Raw genomic sequence first — 13754 nt, forward strand, 5'->3', positions numbered from 1 at the left:
CCACTTCCCGGGAGAAAAATTATCCGATATTTTATTCTAGATATAACGCTACCTACATACCAAATTTCAGGCAAACCGAGCCACATATACGATAGTTTATCGGTCCTTGGTCCTCTTCCCGGAAAAAAAACTTTTCACAAACACTCTCCGGGTTCCTACTGAGTTATCCTGAAAATTTGAATAAAATCGGCGTGGTAGTTTCGGAGTCCATAAGCCTCAAACAAACATACATACATACATACATACATACATCCTATTTTATATAAATAGGTGAAGCAAACGTTATTTATTTAAAAGAATCGTGATTTTTATATACAAATGTTCTATTTTCTTATAAAAAAACGTAAATATACATAAATAAAAAGTGCGGCAGTCTAAAATTTTCTATTTTCTCGTTAAATAAATATAGGGAGTCGAATGAAAAAGGTCCGCTTTCCTCTTTGGTACTATTTAAAACATTTTTCATTCGTTGGTACAATTTAAAGCATATGCTAGCACCAAGCAAGCAGTGAATTAAATAAAATGACTGTATGATTGTGCTCGCAGCTAGTAATCAAATAAATTATTAAATTTTACAATGATACGTAAATTTAAACAAAAGAAAATAATTGTTTGTGGTTTTATAAATATTATAGAGTGTACTTATATATAAAATTCTTGTGAAAGTGTTCATTTGTACATAAAAAGTGATAGTTATACCATGGTAACTTTAAGAACCAATTAAAAATTACTCACTGATTCTCATTGGGGAATTCCCTGAGAACTTATGTGCAATATTTCAAAGGGCAAACCCTTTTGTTTACGAATAAAACCAATTGGGCCCTTAATGTATAGCCCTTAATGTATCTGGGTGGGCACATACCGGATTTCCAGTTTTCGGAAATTTTCAAATTTACGACGATCGCATGAAACCTTCCCACTTCTTTTGGAAATATCTTTTTAATAAAATAAAGTGTACTCCCGTTTTGGATGAGCGGTCCTGGGTCCAAAGCGCGTTTCTCATACGTTGTGTCGCAAGAAAACTTGAAAAAAAAAAATCGAAAATACTTTGCGGAGGACAAGTAAATATTTTAAGTGATCACGAAAGGAAGATCTAGCTAATTATTATTGGGGAATTACTTCACTAAAACTAAATCTTTCATATTGAATTGTTTTGGCAGCACTACCCAATTCGTAAACAGCTGCTCGGCTCTCAAAAATTGGTGACGTTTGTTTTGCACGTCGCTGCGTCATCTGTTTCGCTGCATTGTAATTGGTGTTTTCATTGGATAAAATTGTGAGCAAAAAAAAAACAAAGTTGACTCAAAAGTATTATTCACGCATCATCAAAATGGTGGAGTTAACACCAGAGGAGAAGAAACAACTAATTACCCGCCATCTGCAAGAGACGCTGGGTGAAGACAAGTTGAGTGCATTACTTAAAGAGCGAGATCTAAAAATTTACTGGGGCACAGCGGCAACAGGCAAACCACATGTGGCATACAAAAGATTATTAACGAAAAACCGAAAAAAGACCCGCGGGTCCCTCCGAAACCGGGGGTGGGATCCATAGTATTTTTGCGCAGAACACCTTTCTGCGTTGGCGGCCTTCGGCCGCGCTTATAAAAAATAACCCTGGGTTACGCCATGCCAAGTCCGGGTGTGTGGTATAACCGTGGCTACCGCCACGGTGATGCACAATTTTTTTTGTGGGTATAAACACAACAACAACCACATTAAAATCGCCAACTTCAACTGCAAATATCTCCGGACAGAGATAAAATTTTTCTTTTCCGCCTTCGGATTATTGTTTTCGAGATTAATACGCGTCTTTTGATACCTCACTCGAAAATCTTGGCCCAAATTTCGGTGGGTACCGTAAACTGCACTACTACCATTATTTGCTGCAACAAATTGACACATCTTCGTTAATCAAACTACTTTCAGGTTACAATACTCTTTGCTGATCTGCATGCCTACCTTGATAATATGAAAGCGCCACGGGCACTTTCCAATTACGTACGCAATACTATGAGGCTGTCATTAAGGCAATGCTCGGTTCCATTGGTGTGCAATTGGATAAGCTTAAGTTTGTAAAATGTACTGATTATCAGCTCTCTAAAGAATATACGCTGGACGTATACAAATTAAGCTCTGTGGTGACGCAGCACGATGCAAGAAAGGCTGGCGCTGAAGTCGTAAAACAAGTAGAATATCCATTACTTTCGGGTTTGCTCTATCCAGGTCTACAAGCTTTGGATGAAGAGTATTTGAATGTGGGTGCACAATTTGGTGGTGTTGATCAGCGTAAAATTTTTACATTCTCCGAAAAGTACTTGCCACAATTGGGTTATGAGAAGCGTATACATTTTATGAATCCTATTTTCAAAAATTTCATATAAAACTAATAAGATATAAGTATAATATTTCTAAATTACAGTGCCTGGTTTGGCCGGTGGCAAAATGTCGTTGTCGGAGGAAGATTCCAAAATTGATCTGCTTGATTCTCCTGCGAATGTTAAAAAGAAGCTAAAAAAAGCATTCTGTGAGCCTGGCAACATTACGGACAATGGACTTTTGTCATTTGTAAAACATGTGCTGTTCTCGCTATTCAAAGATGGTGAAGGTTTGTAGACAATTTATCATTATTTGTAGTAGTTCGATTTTATAAAAAAAGAACAAAATCGTTTCTGCCAGGCTTTGAAGTAAATCGTCCTGCAGAATTCGGCGGTGATGTCAGATTCCATAATTATGCCGATTTGGAAAAATACTTTGCATATAACGAGTTACATCCTGGCGATTTGAAGGCCTCCGTTGAAAAATACATTAATAAGCTTCTAGAGCCAATTAGAAAAACGTTTGAAAGTCCCGAATTACAGTAAGTGTCCATTTTTTTTTTCGAATTTCGTATGTACTTGCAATGGCTTGTTTATCGCATACAGAAAATTAAGTGCTGCTGCCTACCCACCACCAGCTAAAGTGAAAGGTGGAAATATTACCAATAATGTAGCAGCTGTTGAAGAAGAAGGCCCTCATCGTCTAGATATACGTATTGGAAAAGTGGTGGAAGTAGCTCGTCATCCAGATGCCGATACACTATATGTTCTAAAAATCGATTTAGGCGAGACACAGCCACGTACAATAATAAGTGGGCTGATGAAATTTGTTACCATAGAGGAATTAGATCAACGACTAGTGGCGGTGCTGTGTAATCTAAAGCCATCTAAAATGCGTGGAATACTTTCGGAGGGCATGGTTTTATGCACGTCAAAGTATCTTATGATAATGGATATGCTTATAAAGATGTAGAATAACTATTATTTTCGTCTTATTATAGCGCCGATCACACCGTTGTAGAACCTATTATAGTACCAAGCAAAGCTACGGCTGGTAGTCGATTAGCATTCGAAGGTTACAGTGGCACACCTGATGAGCAGTTAAATCCTAAAAAGAAGGTAATATATAACACTTTATTCTTGAGACATCATTATTGCTTCTTTTAATTCACTTTTTAAAGGTGTGGGAGAAAATCTCAGTAGATTTAAAAACCAATGCAGATGGTGTTGCTGTTTGGAAAGAAAAATTTCTGCTTATCCCCGAAGGCGAGAAGCTGACAAGTAAATTAGCCAACTGCAATATTAAGTGAATATTGCTACGAGATTTTTTAACTACATCAACAATTATTAAAGTTCGTATTTATCAGCCTCAACACATCCGTTATTTATTTGCATTTTATTATTTTTTTTTATATCTAACGTGATCGATAAATAAGAAAACAATACTTTAATTTAATCTGCATTCGAACTAGCCGAGATTTCAGCTTAGGCGGCGCGCAATCGTGTGACTTCTTTAACCTTTTGCTGGAGAGGATAATTATAGCTGCAGATCCTAACAGCTGTCATAAGAGCATTCTATTGCAGGCGTATGCTGATGATATCGATATCACTGGTCCATCTAAATTATGAAAGAAAAGTGGATATTGCGGTGAACGAGGACAAAAGAGACCTTTTTATACTTAATAGAGCGTTTGGTTGGCAACCTCCACCTTATGGTCATCTCCCACTTTTAGTCCACGCACAAAGTTAAGTAAACGTCAGGGTGATATTGGCATTAGACACTTTCGTGATAAGGGCTATTTTCCTGAGGCTGTTATCAACTATGTTGTCAGCGCCGGTGGTGGATTTGAGCATACTCTCGGAGAAAAGCATCAAATTTATACTTTAAATGAATTGGCGGAGAAATTTAGTATCGAACGTGTGAACTCTCATCCAAGTCGCTTAAATCCCGATTTACTAAATCATTTTTATCAACTGCATATACTAAAAATGTTAGAGAGTCCAACAAATACGCAATATCTGGTTCGCCGAGTACAAGCGATGATCAAGCAAGCTTATCCCAAAGAGTAAGTTTATGAAACTTATTACATTTGGTCCTGTAGACAGCCTGATCTCCAACTTGACGGTGTTCACTTAGAAGTTCTTATTTAAAACATTTGTCCGTTCCCCAGAAAATTCTGATATATCCCGAAATACTTCCGTTATGTTGCCTAAAACAATCCCTGAAATTTTTCTACGATCTTATAAATAATTCCTAAATGTCAGAAAAAATCCTTAAAACAATGACGAACCGAAGTAATGGGAAAAAGATGCCATTGTAAATGTCACCGAAATTGTCCCAGAAACAGTACCGAAATGGTCGCTGAATGAACCCGACATGAATTCTAAATTGTTTCAAAATAAATTAATTTCGAAATAATACCAGAAGGATCTCTAAAATAATCGCGAAATATTTCGGCAAATCCAAATCCCCAAAAAATTCCGAGACCGATTCAAAATAATCCAATACATAATTTCAAGGCGGGCGGAGGTAGTTTAAATATGAAATAAATAAATACATGATGCGAATTTCGTACCCCAGCGGGTTAGGGGGCTTAGAATATACCCGCGGCAGGTATAGCTGTCGTAGGAGTCGACTAAAATACCAAATTGATTCAAGGGGTTGTGTAGCGCAACCCTTTCATGGGGCAACCAGCGCAATATCTAGTTTCTCAAACCCAATTGTCAACCTCACCTACCCGTGGCGAATACTGTTTCTTTAACGGCCGAGTCTCTGGCAACCCCAAGATCCACATGGGTCTAGAGGTTTGGGAGGGCCTAGAAGGTTTTATGTGTTCAAACCAAATCGTTCCCGACATGGTCCTACATGTTTTATGCCGACTCCGAACGGCATCGGCAAGGCAGATGAGTTTTCAATGAGTAGCTTTTCACGGCAGAAATACACTAGGAGTGTTTGCCAATTCCCTTCCGAGGGGCGACTCCACGTAGAACATCTTTTTACAATTGCAAAAACTTATTTGTAATTGAAAAAACATGTTTGTTCCGAAACAGTTTTTATATGATTAGGGATTAGGGATCACAATTCGGAGATTATCCTGAAATGGACCTGGAGTGATTCGAAAAAAACCCGAAACTATCACGAAAAAAGTCCATAAAAAATTTCGAAATGATTTAGATATAATACTAAAATAGTCACGAAATAGTCCTGAAGCTATTCCAAAATGGTTCGAATTGTAGCGAAATAGCCCCGAATGCCACTTCCGATTTGGATACCACTGCTGACTTCTCCAAAATGCTAGGGCCCTTAAATTAATTTTATTGGTCAAGATCAAGCCGCAAGCTGGAAATTCCCACATCCAAACTTCACAGTTATTATATTAATAAATTTATTCATCCAATTTCTAGACAAAATCTCGATTTGGATGATCACCATATTGAGAACGTTTTAATGTGGGCCGCCAAACGTCTAACGTTCCTGCAAGACTTGACCGATTCAAAATTGAGTTTCCTTTGGGTGCGACCTAACGATTTTAAATTGAAGTATATAACTCATGGCATGTATGACTACAACTTTTTTGCAATGTTTCTAAAAAAATATTTTGTTTTTCTAGAACAAATGCAGTCCTTAATAGAGCATTTAGCGTGCGCTCAATTTACAAAAGACAAGTTAAATGGGAAACTGAAAAAGTTCGCAGACAAAAATCAGCTCAAATTTGCAACTTTTATGAAAACACTACGTTCAGTTTTAAGTGGCCTGAAGGTAGTACGATTTATTAGTTATCTTATGTGCGCAAATTATTTTAATTTTATTAAAAAGTTTAGGAAGGTCCTGGTGTTGCAGAAATGATGAACATATTAAGTAGTGAAGCGGTACTGCAGCGGCTCAAAAGCTGCATTAATAAACAGCGTGAACAAGCGGATCAAAAGCAGCAAAGAAATAATGAAATATAACAAAAAATAAAACTGAATAGTTGTATAAATGTTCCGAAATACTTTTATAGAGGATAATACATATGTAAGTGTGTAGGACTACATTTACGGTAAGAAATATGTTGAAAAGTAGAAACAGTTCGTTTAAGTTTGCGCTCATCGTATTTCAAATTTATTATCGAATTTTACGCGTTGACACAAATACTTTATGTTTGTATATATTAACCGAGTGTATATGTATATTGTAACGAATCTGCCGCAAATCCTCTTATTTGCAATGCTCTGCTAAGTTCGAATCACTAAACTGTTGAATAAATAACTCCAATATTGAATGATGGAAAAATGGCCTTTATTAAGTACTTCACAATAACACTTATACTTTGCTACTCGCTGGCTTAATAACCAAACTGATTGATAACTCAAATGAAACTTTACTATTGGCCGCCAGATCGCGTGCTTAATCAAACTGATTGATAGCTCAACTCAAACTGAATTACTTCTTACTCGCCTGCCCCGCTTTTATAGTTTACGCTGCATACTTCTAGGCTCTTCGATTTCCAGAACTTACTAGTTATTTTCGCTACAAAATCGCCAGCCACAACTACGTGCACAAATTATTGCTCTCTCTTGTGACAACTCAGATAAGATATATGCATGGGTCTGTGCATTGCCGCTCCGCTGCTCGTATACGTAAATATGTGTAGACGCAAATTATTTATTCGTTTATGTAGATTCATAATGATTGAATTATTGATGTGAACGTTTGTAGTTTACAGTCTCTCGCGCATACATAAGCGCATAAGTAAATGTATCTGGGTGTGACATCTCTTTCGGCTGCCTTATATATGTGTATACATGATTTGATTATTGACGTAAATACTGCTTGGCATGGCCTTAGCATCGCCTTAGTGATGGTATAGGTTAGTGATGCTAATATCCGTGACACTGCCCTCCACCTAAGTCTGATCGTCCCGATCAGACAAATCTCTCGATCTAAACCTGCTAATCTCTCCAAATGAACCACTTTCATTTTAGTTCGTGGTTTGGTAGTGGTTTGTACGCGGTACACTACATCGTTGATCCGTTTTACAACTTTGTATGGGCCTTCCCAGTTACACTGCAATTTTGGGGACAAACCTTTTTTTCGTTGTGGGTTGTATAGCAGCACCAAATCTCCTTCCTGAAACCCTTCCGAATTAATTGCTTTATCGTACCTCGCTTTCATCTTGTCACTCATAATCTTTGCTCGTTGCCTTACCAGATCGTGTATCTCTCTCAGCTCTTCTTCTAAGACATCAGTGGATTTCTTGACATTCCTCTCCGCATCGGCATCTATCCCATACTTCAAATCAGCTGGCAGTCGAAGGTCATTGCCAAAAATTAACTTTGCGGGAGTTTGGCCCGTTGTGTCATGTACTGCCGATCGGTAGGCCATCAAGAATAATGATATGTGTGTATCCCAGTCCTTATGGTACTTGTCTACTACTTTCCTTAAATGCTCCTCCAATGTTCTATTGAAACGTTCCACCATACCATCGGACTGAGGATGCAATGCAGTTGTCCGTGTTTTTCGAATGCCCAACTTCTTGCACAGTTCTTGGAACACAGCTGATTCAAAATTCCTGCCTTGGTCAGAATGTAACTCCATTGGTACACCATACCTTGCAACCCATTCGTTTTTAACTACTTCTGCTACTGTTTCTGCTTCTTGGTTTGGGATTGGGTATACCTCTGGCCATTTACTGAAATAATCCATAACCACCAGTACGTATTTGTTTCCGCGGTTGCTAGTAGGAAATGGACCTGCGACATCCATGGCGATCCTTTCAAATGGTGCACCTGAAATATACTGCTTCATCTGGCCATGACTTCGGGTTTTGGGCCCTTTCGCTCTGTTGCATACCTCGCAATTGGCAATCCACTCGGTGACCGACTGACGGCAACCAATCCAATAGAATCTCTGCTTAATTTTCTCGAGTGTCTTCGTGATTCCAAGATGGCCTCCACTTGGACCATTGTGCAACTCGCTGAGCACGTCAGGAATCCTCTTTCTGGGAACAACTATCAGTTTCTTCTTGCATTGACCATCCTCACTCTCCCATACTCGATGCAAGCAACCGGATATCAATTCCAAACTGTTCCACTGTGCCCAATATGACTTCGCAATGGGACTCTCTGCTGACATATCCTCTCTGCTTGGTCTTTCGTTTCGTTCGAGCCCTTGCATAACATGTGACAGATCTGTATCTTCTAGCTGACACTTTCTTAGTTGTTCCTTGTCCCATTCATCCGTACACGTTATAGTCATTAGCCGGACATCTATAATGTCTTCTTTAGCCTCGGCCTTTGAACAGTGCTTGCATTCCAAACTACATGGCCTTCGTGACATTGCATCGGCATTTCCATGGGTACTACCTTTTCGATGCTCAATGGAAAATTCATAGCTTTGAAGTCGCTCAATCCACCGTGCCAATTGTCCTTCCGGATTACGGAACTGCAGAAGCATTTCAATGCTGCGTGATCTGTCCTGACATGGAATCGCTGGCCGTAGAGGTATTTGTGAAAATGTTTAATGCACTCTACCAATGCCAACAGCTCTCTCCGCGTAACACAGTAGTTCCTCTCTGGTTTTCCAATCGAACGGCTGTAATATGCAACTACCTTCTCCTGTCCATTGACCAGTTGTGATAAAACGCCTCCTATAGCATATCCACTTGCATCTGTATCTAGAATAAATGTTGCTCCTGGAATCGGATATGCTAACATTGGGGCAGTGCACAAACGCTCCTTCAATGTTTGGAAAGCCACTTCTTGCTCCTTCTTCCATTCAAAAGCTTTGTTTTTTCTTGTAAGCTCATGGAGGCTATGGGCTACGCTGGAAAAATTTGGTACAAATCGGCGGTAATATGTGCACAGCCCAAGAAAACTTCTCAATTCATGTAGGTTCTGTGGTCTTGGCCAATCCTGTACAGCCTCTATTTTTTCGTTCGCAGTGCAGATGCCCTCTGTCGTTACCTTGTGACCCAAATAATTGACTTCCTTTTTAAACAGCGCACACTTAACTTCAGACCAGCGCCAGCTATTCTCTGGAAAACTTCCTCCAAGTTCTTAAGATGTTCATCAAAGTTCTTGCCCAATACGATGATGTCGTCCAGGTACACCAAGCATGTTTTCCAATGTAGTCCTTTCAGTACCTGGTCCATGAGTCTCTCAAAAGTAGCTGGTGCATTACAAAGTCCAAAAGGCATCACTGTAAATTGCCAAAGACCATCACCGACACTGAAGGCTGTTTTCTCTTTATCTTCCTCCTTCACCTCCACTTGCCAGTAGCCGCTTTTCAAGTCCAGCGTGGAAAACCATTTCGTGCCAGATAGCGATTCGAGAGTGTCGTCAATTCTTGGCAATGGGTAGCTATCCTTTTTCGTTACGTCATTCAACTTCCGGTAGTCCACGCAAAACCTCATTTTTCCATCCTTCTTTTTTACAAGTACTACCGGTGAGCTCCATGGACTAGCTGATGGTTCGATGACGCCGCTGACGCTCATTTCTTGAATGATTTGACTCACAACTTCCCACTTCGCCAGTGGAACACTACGTGGAGCTTGACGGATCGGCCTCGCATCTCCAGTGTCAATTTGATGTTTCACAACGTTGGTGCGGCTCTGATATGCTTCCTCTAGCCCCTGTATCCATGCCGTGATGTCATTTGAAAGATCAGTATTACTAGCTGAAACGTGTTCCTGGAGCTGTTCACAGTTAATAACTACTTCAGCCTCTTGTGCTTCAATCTTCGCTGTTATACGGTTCTCCTGCGATTCCAGCTGAGATGACATTTGCGACGACATTTCGGATATACGCGTTTCTTGTGCTTCCATCTTTGATGTTATACGTGTCTCTTGAGATTCCATCTTTGATGTTATACGTGTCTCTTGAGATTCCATCTGTGATGACATTGTCGATGTTTGAGCAGATATTGCAGCCAATATCATGTTCAGGTCTGCGTTCGCCATTGTCTGCGGTGTTTCTTCCATTTTTGTTATTTCCTCGCCATCAAGATGAAAGTCATACTCTTCCACATCGATTCCTTCTGCTTCCATTGCCTCTCGTAGCCGTGCCTGAAGTTCAAGTTTAACGCCGCTTGTATTCAATCCACGGCTCTCCAACTCCTTCTTTAGTTGCCGGATCTTCAATTCACTGAACTTTGCCATGTCCTTGTTGTCCTCTGGAATTTATTCAACAATCCCACTTCTGACACCAATTGTAACGAATCTGCCGCAAATCCTCTTATTTGCAATGCTCTGCTAAGTTCGAATCACTAAACTGTTGAATAAATAACTCCAATATTGAATGATGGAAAAATGGCCTTTATTAAGTACTTCACAATAACACTTATACTTTGCTACTCGCTGGCTTAATAACCAAACTGATTGATAACTCAAATGAAACTTTACTATTGGCCGCCAGATCGCGTGCTTAATCAAACTGATTGATAGCTCAACTCAAACTGAATTACTTCTTACTCGCCTGCCCCGCTTTTATAGTTTACGCTGCATACTTCTAGGCTCTTCGATTTCCAGAACTTACTAGTTATTTTCGCTACAAAATCGCCAGCCACAACTACGTGCACAAATTATTGCTCTCTCTTGTGACAACTCAGATAAGATATATGCATGGGTCTGTGCATTGCCGCTCCGCTGCTCGTATACGTACATATGTGTAGACGCAATTATTTATTCGTTTATGTAGATTCATAATGATTGAATTATTGATGTGAACGTTTGTAGTTTACAGTCTCTCGCGCATACATAAGCGCATAAGTAAATGCATCTGTGTGTGACATCTCTTTCGGCTGCCTTATATATGTGTATACATGATTTGATTATTGACGTAAATACTGCTTGGCATGGCCTTAGCATCGCCTTAGTGATGGTATAGGTTAGTGATGCTAATATCCGTGACAATATGTATGCTAATTGGTACACTTATAATTTTTGTTTATAATAAGTATTGATTTTAAAACATTTATGTGAACATCTATGTATTGAGATATTCTATATAGATTTGAAGAATCATTTCATGTAATTCTACAATATTTGTTATAATAATAGTACTTGCTTCCATTATTTTTAAAAGAATACGTTAAGGAATCCCATATCGCTTTACTTATTTCTCCCTCATTAGGCAAGTACATATGGATAGTTATACATAAATAAATGAAGAGCCCATTTAAAAATTTAAATTTAATTAATGTTTTTGTCTACTTCACGTGCCAACTCTTCATTTCACTATTTAACTAAAATCACGATTAGTTAATATAATTGGTGCTACTAAACTCCAACCGTATATAGTAATTCCAAGCCAACTGGATATTATTTTAATCCACATCGAAGCAGCATTAAATAGCTCAATATCTGAATTGGGTCTAGTAGAAGGAAAAAAGAGCGAACATTTCTAAATGTTTAAAAATTCATAATATATCTACTTACTTATACCAATTGGTAAGCGTCATCATGACATATAAGGAAGCGCAAACGAAAACAATATGAAACATGGACCAAGAATATGTAACACCTTCGGTTTCGTTATCAATAACGCCTTTCTCTGCACCAGCTTCTGCATCTGAGAGAGCTTCTGTTAAAACTATTTGTTAGTGGATTTTCAAAAGCATTTACATTGAAGTTAATATTTCAAATAACTTACAATTTTACATTTATTAAAAATATATCCATTGCACCAATATTGCCACATTTGCGTGTGTTGTTAATTCATTGTGAACAGATACAATATATAATGAAATAAAATGAAAAAAAAAAGTATTTGTTAACAATTTACAATGGTTAAATTTGAGAAAAGGTGTATGTATGGGAATATTTCGTTGGCTGAATAAAAGTTGGTCTTGTTACGGCTGTTTAATAAAAGGCGATTTATTTTGGCAAATTACTGCTAGACCTATTTCGACTGTTGAGTGGAATATCACCTATCTCGGATGCCGTTTGAACAACGCCCTACATCAGAATTTGTTTTAAAAACGCTATATCTGAAGTAAAGTTCAGTACATTTCGACATTAGCTGGGACGTTTATGAAAAAAAAAATTCTAAGATAGGGCGTTCTCAACCGAGTTCTGAGATAGGACGTTTTTGAAAGAAATTTTGAGATAGAGCGTCATTCAAACATTTTCTGAGATAAGGCGTTTTCGAAGCGGCATCAGAGAAAGGGCGATATTCCACTCAGCAGTCGATTTCTGAATTCATTTTCATATTCCGGTATCTGGTACATTATGTTTCTAAAGCCTTTTAATGAAATTTTGTCACAGCACTGGCTTAAAGCGTTTTAGATACAGCATCCGATATTTTGTTCGGCCATCAATTTATAGTCCCTTGGTGATGCTAGGTGCATGTGGTTCAAAGCAATTTTGATGGTGTCTTATTTAAGGGAGTGTTTTTATCTTTTAACTTTTCAGAGAAGATTCTACATCGTTAATTGCTCCATCACTGACCCAAGCGTTCTCAATTAAACACCATTAATTGAAGTAATGTGAACAAGTCGGCGAATTATGCCAAAAAAATCAATGAATTTCTTACTCTTAATATGGAAACTAGACATAGGGAGTTACTGGTAAAGATTTTTGTGTTAATCAAATAAGTTATGATCATTTGCTTGGTGTATTGATAGTGTGTGTTGTGCTTGAGTGAAATGGAAAAGCTTTTGAAATAATGAACTAAAAAATTTATTCAACAATAAAAAATATTTACCACCCCTTTCACCATCATTATTAATTTTTGATACTTCAACTGCTGAGCTAATGCAATTATATAGAATGCAGAATAACCAAACTATTAATCCAATGATATTTGTCGTATCGAAAGTTACTTTGGAGTTATGTGTAGGAGGCGGCAAAGTTGCATTTCCTGCAGCAACGCCATTTATCATACCAAACATGACAGGATTGCAGTCTTTTTCTGTTGAAATAGAAGTAAATTTTTTAAGGATTATATTTTATACTAAGGCAATAGTTTGGAAAACCTGGGTTGTTAACAACAGCAGACCAAGTCAAGTAGACAGTGTAGATAGTAACCAGTGAACTTTGCAATAAACCCGAATGAGGCAAACGATCCTGTACAGCGGGCATTACAGAAAGAATGCTTATCACGAAGCACAGAACGAGATTGAAGGAAATAAAGAATTTGTTAAGACCGCAACTACTACCGCCGGACTATTAAGATAACAATATTAAAATTAATAAATCTGTGTATACTCGTAATATGAAATAAAGCTAGTGCGTTCCATGTTGAGAGGCTAACGAACAGCCTTAATTTTAAATATATTTAAACTTACATGAGTAAAGTAGATATATAATAAGGAAATGCCAACAAGCGACAAAGCATAACTTGTAAGCGTTACACCAACCAAAGCATACAAGTATCCACGATTGTTTTCCGCATTTTCTGCGAAAGAAAAGTAAAATATAATCACCAAAAAATTAGAACGAATAAAACAATCAAACAAAC

The 13754-nt window shown here is 38.1% G+C and overlaps 2 protein-coding genes and 1 pseudogene across 12 annotated transcripts in view; 2 read left to right on the plus strand and 1 right to left on the minus strand.

The window, feature by feature from the left end:
• The first annotated feature begins 1193 nt into the window (after positions 1–1193).
• Positions 1194–4381, plus strand: LOC137253185 (tyrosine--tRNA ligase, cytoplasmic-like; annotated as a pseudogene).
• On the plus strand, positions 4248–11982 carry LOC137253184 (nondiscriminating glutamyl-tRNA synthetase EARS2, mitochondrial-like). 6 transcript variants are annotated; one of them, XR_010953747.1, is made up of 5 exons: positions 4248–4381; positions 5721–5867; positions 5916–6075; positions 6138–6355; positions 11555–11982. XR_010953747.1 is itself a non-coding variant. In XM_067789708.1 (4 exons), the coding sequence occupies exons 1-4, from the start codon at positions 4305–4307 to the stop codon at positions 6264–6266; spliced, it is 513 nt and encodes a 170-aa protein (XP_067645809.1). In that variant the 5' UTR covers positions 4248–4304; the 3' UTR covers positions 6267–7124. The 6 variants fall into 6 exon arrangements, 4 of the variants coding, with proteins under 4 accessions (XP_067645809.1, XP_067645810.1, XP_067645812.1 ...); XR_010953748.1 differs by having other exon boundaries at positions 6138–6330; XM_067789708.1 differs by lacking the exon at positions 11555–11982 and having other exon boundaries at positions 6138–7124.
• The window catches only part of LOC137253177 (serine incorporator 1-like), a 63774-nt gene continuing 61062 nt past the window's right edge, over positions 11043–13754 (minus strand). The window contains exons 3-7 of one of the 6 annotated variants that reach the window (XM_067789695.1): positions 13582–13691; positions 13270–13459; positions 12999–13205; positions 11732–11873; positions 11043–11667 (exon numbers count right to left, since the gene is read on the minus strand). In XM_067789695.1, coding sequence (XP_067645796.1) covers positions 11535–11667; positions 11732–11873; positions 12999–13205; positions 13270–13459; positions 13582–13691 — 782 coding nt within the window. In that variant the 3' untranslated portion in view covers positions 11043–11534. Of the gene's footprint in view, positions 11668–11731; positions 11941–12998; positions 13206–13269; positions 13460–13581; positions 13692–13754 lie in introns of those variants that run through there. The other 5 variants (XM_067789694.1, XM_067789696.1, XM_067789693.1 and 2 more) reach the window with 5 other exon arrangements.

This window comes from Eurosta solidaginis, chromosome 5, assembly GCF_040869045.1.
Source record: "Eurosta solidaginis isolate ZX-2024a chromosome 5, ASM4086904v1, whole genome shotgun sequence".
In the NCBI taxonomy this organism is placed as follows: Eukaryota; Metazoa; Arthropoda; class Insecta; order Diptera; family Tephritidae; genus Eurosta; species Eurosta solidaginis.